This window comes from Sorex araneus, chromosome 7 (genome assembly GCF_027595985.1).
Source record: "Sorex araneus isolate mSorAra2 chromosome 7, mSorAra2.pri, whole genome shotgun sequence".
NCBI lineage: Eukaryota > Metazoa > Chordata > Mammalia > Eulipotyphla > Soricidae > Sorex > Sorex araneus.
Window position 1 is genome coordinate 31,452,250 of NC_073308.1, and position 9,981 is coordinate 31,462,230.

General features: G+C 46.8%; 1 protein-coding gene across 2 annotated transcripts; it reads left to right on the plus strand.

Moving 5' to 3' along the window:
- Positions 1-3,201: 3,201 nt before the first annotated feature.
- On the plus strand, positions 3,202-7,717 carry C7H1orf53 (chromosome 7 C1orf53 homolog). 2 transcript variants are annotated; one of them, XM_055144836.1, is made up of 3 exons: positions 3,202-3,465; positions 6,201-6,302; positions 7,574-7,717. In XM_055144836.1, exons 1-3 carry the CDS (start codon positions 3,217-3,219, stop codon positions 7,643-7,645), a joined length of 423 nt encoding a protein of 140 aa, XP_055000811.1. In that variant the 5' UTR covers positions 3,202-3,216; the 3' UTR covers positions 7,646-7,717. The 2 variants fall into 2 exon arrangements, with proteins under 2 accessions (XP_055000811.1, XP_055000809.1); XM_055144834.1 differs by having other exon boundaries at positions 6,201-6,298.
- Positions 7,718-9,981: the final 2,264 nt, after the last annotated feature.

Consider the following 9,981-nt stretch of genomic DNA (forward strand, 5'->3'; position numbering starts at 1 on the left):
TTATGACTTCAGATTTAGTATTATTATCACTTTTTAAAAAATACTTGGCACTAATTAATAGTCAATATTCCCAAATCTGTATTTTGTACAGAAAGTTAAACATTCATGTGGAACATTTTTGTCTAAAATTTAAGAATATGTACTTGAGAATAAAGCACCATGGACTCATTCATTTCACTTTCATTTTATTTTAATTTTTTATAATTATAAAATTTGATTTTTATATACATATATATGTACAGACGGACCTCTCAGAGAGCCCAGCAAGCTACCAAGAATATCCCGTCCACATAGGCAGAGCCGGGGCAGCTACCCATGGCGTATTGGATATGCCAAAAACAGTAATGATAGGTCTCATTCCCCTGACCCTGAAAGAGCCTCCAATTGTTGGGAGAGACGAGTAAGGAGAGGCTGCTAAACATCTCAGGGCTGGGATGAATGGAGATGTTACTGATGCTTGCTCGAGTAAATCGACGAACAACATGATGACAGTGATACAGTGATAAAATTTGATAAATAAAAATTATTTATGATTATTATCCACCCCAGAATTATTTATGTGTTCAATTGCCATGTACAAAGCTACAAAATGGACTTTGGAGATTCAAAATGAAAATGGCACATTCCCTGTTGTCTTGTTTAAGGTTTGTTGAGAAAATAATGGCCCCTTCCCAATAGCTGAGCGAAAAAAAGGTAAAATGGCACAAAAACTGGTAAGAGGGCAAAGGAGAGCTATATAGGGGCAACTAGAGGAACAGTGGAAAAAGCTTTACATGATAATCAAACACTCCACACTAAAAGGACCTGACGGGCCAGCGGAGCTCCTCTGCCCTGCAGGGCACTGGCCAGCTCTCTCCCTGCATCAACAGGGACCCCACTGTCTTGTGTTTGGAGGGCCCTTGCAGAGGCTGCTCCAGGAACAGGCCCTGACCGGCAAAGGTGTGTCACTGTATCACTGTCATCCCGTTGTTCGTCGATTTACTGGAGCGAGTACCAGTAATGTCTCTATTACACTCAGCCCTGAGATTTTAGCAGCCTCTCCTTACTCATTTTTTCCAATGATTGGAGGCTCTTTCAGGGTCAGGGGAATGAGACCTATTGTTACTGTTTAAGCAAAAGTGTCGTTCAGGTGGTGGTGAGGTGCTGGAGCAATAGCACAGTGGCAGGGCGTTTGCCTTGCACGAGGCCAACTCAGGTTCGATTCCTCCGCCCCTCTCAGAGAGCCCAGCAAGCTACCAAGAGTATCTCGCCCGCACAGCAGAGTCTGGCAAGCTACCTGTGGCATATTTGATAGCCCAAAAACAGTAACAAATCTCACAATGGAGATGTTACTGGTGCCCACTGGAGCAAATCGATGAGCATCGGAATGACAGTTGACTGTAGCTCCGGAATATTGTAATGAGATGGCTTAAAGCTTCTGGGGGTATAAAAGCTACTTGTCCCAGAGTTTTGTAACAACAAACCCTCTTTTCAGCCAGCTGAGGATGCGACAGAATGACTGTTTTGCAGCGTCTTTCACTGTTAAGAATAAATGCCTTCCAGGAAGGGAATTACAACACTTCGGGGCTAACTGAAAGGAGGAAAGAGTAAGCCCATGAGAGCACAGAGATCTCTTGTTTTGTTGCTACAAAGATCTCCCATTCTCAACCCCTTTACAGTTCTAACCACCTCCTTCCTCATCCACACCAGAATCTAGACAAAATATTCTCCCCACAATAGTTTTTTTAAAGACTTACGTCACTTGAGACCAGAGAGACAGTACTGCAAAGTGCTTGCCTTGCATGTAGTAGACCTGAGTTTGGTCTGCGGTACCCCAAGTCATCAGCAGCCCCACCAAGAGACGGGAATAAGACATGTACGATGTTGGGTGTGGCCTAAAACTCAAAATAAATGAAGACAGCCCCACCACTTTTCATTATTTTGGACTGATCACTACTCTGGTGCGTGTGGAAGGAGGAAATACAGTGAGGAACGGGGTAAGCAGTGCTGGGACTCAAACCCAGAGTCTCAAATATGCACAGACAAGCAACTGCTCCACACTCTTCACTGGCTGCTACCCCATGCTTCAAATAAATGCCAGCATCAGTCAGATTCTGGATTTTGGAAATAATGCCCCTCCCACCCCCATAAAAAATTAAAAAAAAAAACAACCAACGTTCACACTAATGTTCTGTATTGGAAAATTTTGCTAAAAGGGAAACAAAAACAGACAAAACGGTCCCAACCAATGGCTAAGTCATCAACAGGATCTATCGTAGACCAGTAAGGTTTCAATGAGCACCTACAAACGCCCAACTCTCACACCCAGGTGTGGCACGCAGGTCCACGTAGGGGCGGTGCTGATGTTGGGAACTCAGCCACCCCTCTTGAGGCCACTAAAGAATGCATTCGTGGCCCCAGGGGGCAAGTTCCGCTCTGGGGTCCTTCAGTGATACCAATAACAAGGGCAAAATCGCTTCTCTTCAATCCCCCCCCCCCCCCGCTTCCTAAAAAGGCTGGGATGGGGCGGGCGTTGGGATCATTCAATTCTAACATCAAATTCTGACATCTGAAACACCAGGACTTGCGCTGATTTCCTCCGATTCAGTGTTGTGGAGAAATCAGGATTGCTCTTCCCCTTTCACACCGTAAACACAAAATTTGGCATTTGGGCTTCTTGCCTTTCAGGGTGCAATTTCACTCGGAAAGTGAATTTCACTCGGCAGGCTGGGCCAGAGAGGCAGATGGGGGGGGGGGGGAGGGTGTTGAAGGGTGGGGCGGGCGGGAGGAGGGGGTCTCCGCCGCCAATTTCATTCCTGACACGTTTGCCCCGAGCAGCTCTGCCTTTTCGGGACCGGCAGAGCTGGCGGCGAGCAAACCTCGGGGCATTTTCATCACCGTGGCTGCTAACAGCGGCGGCGATGTTGCATGAGAAAAGAGGCAGAAGAGGGAACAAAAAGTCAGCGTCCATCTCAAAAGATGAAATACGCGGCATTTGGGGGGGTGCAGAGCACGGAGAGGGCACGTTCGTCCCCGTCTCGCATCCGGCCCGGGCCTTCATCACCCGAGGCCCGAGAAGGCCAGCCCGGCGGCGGGGCACCCGCAGCCCGCCCGAGCGCCCAGCCCCGCCCGAGGCCCGGCTCGGGGCCGCACCGCGCAGCGCGCGCAGCCGGGCCGCGTCCTCCGCCCCGCCGGGCCCCGCGCGCCGCGCTCCGCCCCCCCGGGCCGCCGGCGGCCATGGCGGCCAGGCTGCTCCCCGCGCTCCGCAGTCCGCGGCCCGCCGCCCGGCGCCCCGGGCCCCTCTGGGGCGGGGCCGGGTTCCGACGGCGCCTCGGCCTACCCTACAGCTCCACTTCCGAGGCAGACGGAGATGACTCCGAGCCCCGTTCGCCCGGCCGGCCCGAGGGGACCGAGACGCGCCCGGCGAGCCAAGAGTTAACCGCGGCGGAGCAGCGGATAGTCGAGCTGCACGCGGCCGCCTGCGCGGTGAGCGCCCCGCCCCCAGACCCGCCCCCAGACCCGCCCCCAGTCCCGCTCCCGCCCCGCCCACCGCGCGCTCGGGCCTCGTCGCCCGCTCAGCTCCCGCCGCTAGCCCCGCCCCCGCCGCTAGCTCCTCCCACCACCGCTCCGACCTCTGCTGCCCGGGGTCCCTGCGCCTGCGCTTCCTGGGCGGGCGGAGATCGCCCGCTGCCCTGCTGGTTACGGTGTCCGCCTGGGACACGCGTGCGTGCTTGTCTCCCTCTGACCTTTAGCAGGGAAACTCTCCCAGGCTCCTTCTCCTGTCCTGAGTAGAAGTGTGACTTTTTTTTTTTTCTCTGATCAGCATCCCAGCTAAAACTCCATCACCACTCAGTGTGTGTGTGTGTGTGTGTGTGTGTGTGTGTGTGTCTGTCTGTCTGTCTGTGTGTTTGTGTAAGAGTTAGAAAGTCACTGGAAAAACAAAACCGCGTGTCTCTCTGCACTCTCAAACACTTTGCCATTTATAGTGAAAAATAAAAGCAAACATTGAGATCTGATTTGTTTTCGCTTTTTTGCTGCCGTCCTTTTCTCCCGTCCCTCCGCCCCAGTGGAGCACAAGCACAAAGGAAACTAATCCGCTGCTCAGCCTCTTCCTCCCTACATGCTCTGTGAGGATCTTGACAATCGCACGTTAATGCCAATATCAACATTTATCGCTGCCCCTTTGCTTTCTACCCCTCCAGGCCACATGAATTGAAAGGTGGTATTTTTCTTCTTTTTCACCTCGGGAGAGCGTGTCAGCACCCTAGAAAGGACTGGCAGCTTTTCATTGCTAACTGATATGAAAGTAACCTCTTTAGTAAACTCATCAGTTCTTGTAAGACTATATTAACTGGCGTGGCTATAGAAAAGCTGGCAGATTTTTTAACAGGGAGTTTTCCTCGTTGATATTAGGGAAGTGTTCACTCTAATTTATTCAACTATTAAGACTTCTACACAAAGATTCCTCAGAAAAGGACTGGCCGCTTTTGATCGCTAATTGTTACTCTTTTTAAAATAACCTGTGCTTGGTGCCCATACATCACATAGACCTAGCAAGCATGATCCAAAGGTTTCGTTCCTCTTAGCGCAAACACAGTGCCGGTTGACTCATGTTGGGGGGAACAAGAGACATTTCTCCTCCTACAACAGTTTTATTTTTTCATTCTGAGGATCACAGGTTAAGTGAGTGGCCCAAAGCGGAAACCCAAACAGAAGCTGGAGGGTTCGGCTTCCCCTCGATTCAGGCTCCCTCCCGATGGTCGATCCCTGATGGGCCAGGGCAGAGTGCTCCTGGGGTTCTCTCCTGGTGCGCTGGGCACCGCCCATCATCCCGGCAGAGTGTCAGCTGCGCTCCTGCAGCACCTTTTGCCCCCATCTTTTCCCGAGGACAGCTTTTGTGTGACCAGTGGGCTGCTCCAAGTTTCTCTCTGGACGTGAAAAGCAGCAGAGTGGCCCAAACTGAGGAGCGAAGGTAGCCCTGCAGGTCGCCAAATAATTGCCCCCAGACGCTCTGAAGAGTGCAGAGGCTACTAACAGCCCTACCCACTGTACCCACTGCGGTGGCTTTGCTTGTACTTTCTCTCCAGTCTCCAAACAGGCTTTGTTAGTTAAGAAGTGAAGTCCTGCGAAAGTAGTGGAAAGTAGTGCTTCGTTCTCCTGGCTTTGTGTGATCGGCTCCAATCACACAATTTGGGAGGACCCTTGGGCCGTCCTAGGGACTTGCTTGTGCCATTTCAGCTGCCTAGCTTTGCAGGAATGCCATCGAATAAACCTAGCCTGGATCTGTACTTGTCCTTTTGCTCAATCATCATGGAAGCATCTCTAAGGGAAATTGTGGCACTAACAAAAATGTGTAGTAGAAGAAATCTGGGTTTCATGTATATTTCCGTTAAAAGGCTGTATACAAAAGAGATGCAAAATTATTGCATGGTAAGAGTCCAGAAGAAAGTATCCCCACCAATTTCAAGGTTGAGTAATAGCCACATGGGCCAGATTCACACAAGTGCTTGGGGCAAATTTTTGATCTCATTGTCTGAATGTAAGTAAAGTATGGTTCATTGATATCTGAAGTGATATAAAGTTTCTTTTCACTAAATTCTGGGTAAGAGTGAAAGTTAACATGTAAAAGTAGTACTTTGCTTAAAAACAGAACTAACAACAGACCCCCTCCCATCTCCCAAGAAAATAGTGTAAAATTGCAATGGAGTAAAACATAAGAAACATGAAGGTATCCAATAAGAGGGAGTTGGGTACTTTTCTATACTGTTGGTTTCAATTAGCACCTTTCTGTAAGTTTAAATCATTATCCACATATTTTAACTACTGAAACTGCAACTGTAACTTTTGACTACAGGTTCATTTTCAGCTCCTTAAGCTCTTCAAGTCATTGAAATCACCTGTTATTAAACTTGTTCCCTAGAAACTGAATGAAAAATACCTGAAAAGGGCCTGCATCATTATTGGGCATAGAGGAGTTCTTGTTTTTCCATCAGCCTCTCATTTTTCTCAAACTATATATTTTCTCCCTATGTCACATAAAGTTGGACTGCGGATAATGTTGGAACGCATTCAGTCTTTAATTGCTAGTGCCACTAAAATTGCTGGGAAGAAGTTGAATATTGTTTAAAGGAATGCTTGCAGTATTTTATGAGTTGGAATTAGGGTGAGGAGATATGATGAATACGGAGATGAATGAATTGTTTTATTTCACTACTCTTCAGGCAGGCCAGCTAAACTATATGGATCCAGCTACCGGCTACCTGGTATTCACCCAACTTGCTCACTTGCAGAGAGGTTCATGCTGCGGCTCAGCCTGCAGGCACGTGAGTAGCAAATTCTCGCATTTACAGCAGCAGTTAGCAGTGCTTCTGTGACTTCGTAAATACCCATTATTTGAAAAACAAGTCACATAAAAAAGCGAAATAGACCTTGAGTGCACTTTTCACAAGCTCCTTTAGCTGAGGACAATGAAGTCCTTAGGACCAACATAGGACCTTTAAAATTAATAGATTTTGTAACATTTCACTGCAGAGCATCCGTTCCTTGAAAATGCTCTGATTTGGAATTCATGGGAGTTCTTTATTACAGGAGAACTTTTCACAAGATTCCAAATAAGTGTGTTCACTAGGCAAGTACAAAGAGCAGGAAACAGGAATCTAAAAGGTTGCAACTTAGATCCCAGAAAGCATTTTTCTTCCTTATTTTGCTAGATAGATTAAACATGACCTCATATTGAGAGGTGTGTTTTCTTTACAGTAGAATTCACCTCTTTCTGTATTTCTTCTTTCCTCCCTCTCTTCCTAGTCTCCCTCTCCTCCTCGTCTTCCTCCTCCTCCTGCCTCTGTTGGTCACTGTCTCTATTTCCCTCTGCCCCTCTCCTCCTCCATCCCTCTCACCATTTCTTTTCTTTTCTGTGACTGAAACTAGATAGTTTTTCCACTGTCCTTAAAGTAACAGAGACTAGATATCCCATACTTCTTCTTGTCCATTTCTTAAAATGTCCACTGCAGTAGCTACATCTCTAGGGTTACTGATTAAGATGAACTAATCTTTCCCTATTTTGAGCACAAAAATAAAATTGTAATGCATTCTCCATTAGAACTTTTAAGGAAAACTATCACGAAGTTTAGGAGCAGGTTTATGGCCCTCTAGACTGGATATGATGGAGGCAAGAAGGTATTTCTTTTAATTAGCTTACTGTATAGTTATAGAAGCAGATTTCTTAATTATATGCCTGTATTAACTGTAGCCAGTATTGAAACATTAAAGCTTCACTTTTAAAGTATGTTCCTACCTGTGCTATTTGCTGTTTCTAATCAAATGCATGAGCTTTACGTGAAATGAGGAGTAGGGGATTTTTTTTTAAAGTGGGCATTTGAGAGAAAATTCATCGACTTGGAAGAATTCATTTAGGAAGTGATTCTTACACCCTAATTAGGACCATTTGCCAGAGGTTTTCATTATTATTCTCATAGTCTTGGCGACCAAATAGATCAAGTTCCCTATGTAACATTACTAGCAGTCTCTTTTTTTCACTGTGTTGTGCTTGTTCAAAATGATTGTTAAATGAAAATTTGTTTTATTTCTCCTGCAGTGTCCATATGGCCAAGTCAATGTTAAAGATCCTTCTAAAAAGAAGCAATTCAACTCATATTTTTATATTTGACAGAAAGTTCATCTTATTCTCTGTTCAACTGGAGCTTATTTAAAAAAAAAGAAATAAACCCTTAATCTAAAATTTCTGTGTGCTGTTGTTGTTTGAACACTAGTTTTATCTTAAGTACATATATTAAAAGAACATCAACAAAATGAAAAAGCTAGCAAATGTTTGTGTGTTTCTGAAGTAGCACATTGATAGCTATTTTCCTTTCTTTTTACTTTATTATCAGACACATATGTTGAAGAAAGAAAATAGTGACTGTTCCCTTGAATAAATAGTAGCAATTAGGTCACATTAATCGTTCTTGAGTTTTCTTGTCTTCTCAGTTCTCCTACTGTTTTCCCCTCAGTGTTAGCAATCCAAAGGAGGTTGTTGGCAAAAAAGAAGAGTTTGAGTACTTTCTTCTTTTTATTTATATCTTGAGCTATAAGGAGAGTGATATCATGCTATATTGTGCAGCATCTGAGTGCCCAAGAGGTGCCATTCTGTGTCGAGAAAGGCTCTCATCTTCCATCTGTTCTCTGAATAAAAACTTTAAATCATTCTGACTTGGGGGTCAGGCCGTTTAAGATGCCTGGATTAGACCATTCTTTCTTCTCTCCTCCACACTTTCCTCTTCCAATTCTTATGGCACTTCCCAGGCAGATGTAGCTTGGCACGTTTTATTAGCGTTAGCCAACATCCAGGACACATATGCCCCTCCCATCCGTGCCCATCCCAGGAAGGAGCTCATGGCAACTCTTTCCTCTGTCTCTACTTCCCTCTATTGTCTCCCCTCACACCACCATGGCGCCCAGGAAGCCTTTTCCTTCACCAGAGAAGCTGTTCAGTAGGAGGTTTGCTGTACAATGAGAAGGCTGTTTCCTCAGTGAATCTGAGGAGTCTGCCTTGCTTTCTGGCCCAGAGTGTAACTGAGGGTTTTAGAGGTAGGTAAGTTGTCAACCACCAAAAGGTAGTTTACTCTCCCGTATTCACTTAAAAATAAAAGCCCTTTTGAGTGTAAAATAAGTGAAAAAAAAAAAGCTCAGGATGATTTTGATTATAATGTGTGTGGTTCTTTCAAGTATTTTAAGTGTTTCTCCCAACTTGTCAGCATTTGGGGTGTCAGTATTTTGGTTGGCTGACAATTTTAGCCATGCTTTGAGGCTCTTTGTGGCCTTGTGGTATCTTCTCTGGAAATTATTATGAGGTAAATAAAATAGGGATTCCCCTTGTGGTCCTGGAAGCAGTGAGTCTTTCCAGAAAGGTTTCTGGACTCCTGGGAAAATTGCTCCCGAAGTCCTAGCTCAAGGAGCAATGAGCTAGTGCGCAGTGATTTGCTTTGATTACAAGGGCTGTCTTCTGGGGGGCGGGGTGCTCTCTTCAGCAACCTCAAGAGGCAGGAGAGAAGGGAGTGAGCCTTAGAGAAAGATCATCCTTCTGGAAAAACAGGGGAAAGGAAATTCATGGTGAATAGGGCCCCCAGTGTCAGAGTGTGAGAAACCCTTTTACTGACAGAAATGACTTCTGGGGTGGGAGTGTCTTCTTCACAGATGGCTTTCTCCACCTCCAACTGCACTTCCTGCAGCTAGGAAAGGCCTCCAAAGAAAAGATTCCGGGGTCTCTCAGGAATGACATCTAAGTGGGATGTTAGTGACCCATCCTGGCAGAACATTAAGCCCTGCCTGCAATGCGGGGAGCCTCTGGTAATGATTGGGCTCTAGTGAGAAAGGGAATCTTTCTTCCTCCCTCCTGCTTCTGGGGCAGGACAGCAGGTGGGCGGTTCCCTGTGGTTCTAGAGCCAAGCTAACAGCTCTGGGCGGGGCTGGCCCAGGAGAAGATGGGGGGAAGTGGTGGCGGTCTCACATGAAACAATATTGCTGCTACAGCGAGATTGTATTCTCACTGTGTAAAGCAACATAAAAAATAACAATACTTATTATTGTTCAGTTTTCCGGTGAGGGCGTGCACACATCGCGTGGATGTGTGCAAAGGAGACTCCCCAAGTCAGAGCTGCTCCGGGACCGCTCCATTTCCAAGGCGCTATCCAAGGGGTGGACAATGGACAATGCAGCACGGCCCAGGGGAGTCTGGGGATCCTATGGGTGGGAGACAGTGACCAGCCATCCCAGTCATGGATCATGCATTGGGTGGGGCTGTGGGGGGAGGGGAGAGGGCGTTCTGGGAATCTCCCAGCAGGTGAATTTCGGTTCAGGCTCTGCTCCAGGAAGCTCCTGGCCCCTGGCTTTGGGCTCTTTTCCAAAGAAATGTTGCTCCCTCACCGAGACGTTTGCAATAGGACAGTCTACAGAGGAAAATGTTACACAGCCCGCCCCTCCACCCTCCACCCCCGCGCCTCAGCG

Bases quoted from the DNA above. Each gene is read 5' to 3' on its own strand.
- C7H1orf53 (XM_055144834.1), top strand. From the start codon at position 3,217: ATGGCGGCCAGGCTGCTCCCCGCGCTCCGCAGTCCGCGGCCCGCCGCC. The intron at 3,466-6,200 runs GTGAGCGCCCCG...ACTACTCTTCAG, and splicing joins TGCACGCGGCCGCCTGCGCG to GCAGGCCAGCTAAACTATAT. The intron at 6,299-7,573 runs GCACGTGAGTAG...TTTCTCCTGCAG, and splicing joins TGCTGCGGCTCAGCCTGCAG to TGTCCATATGGCCAAGTCAA.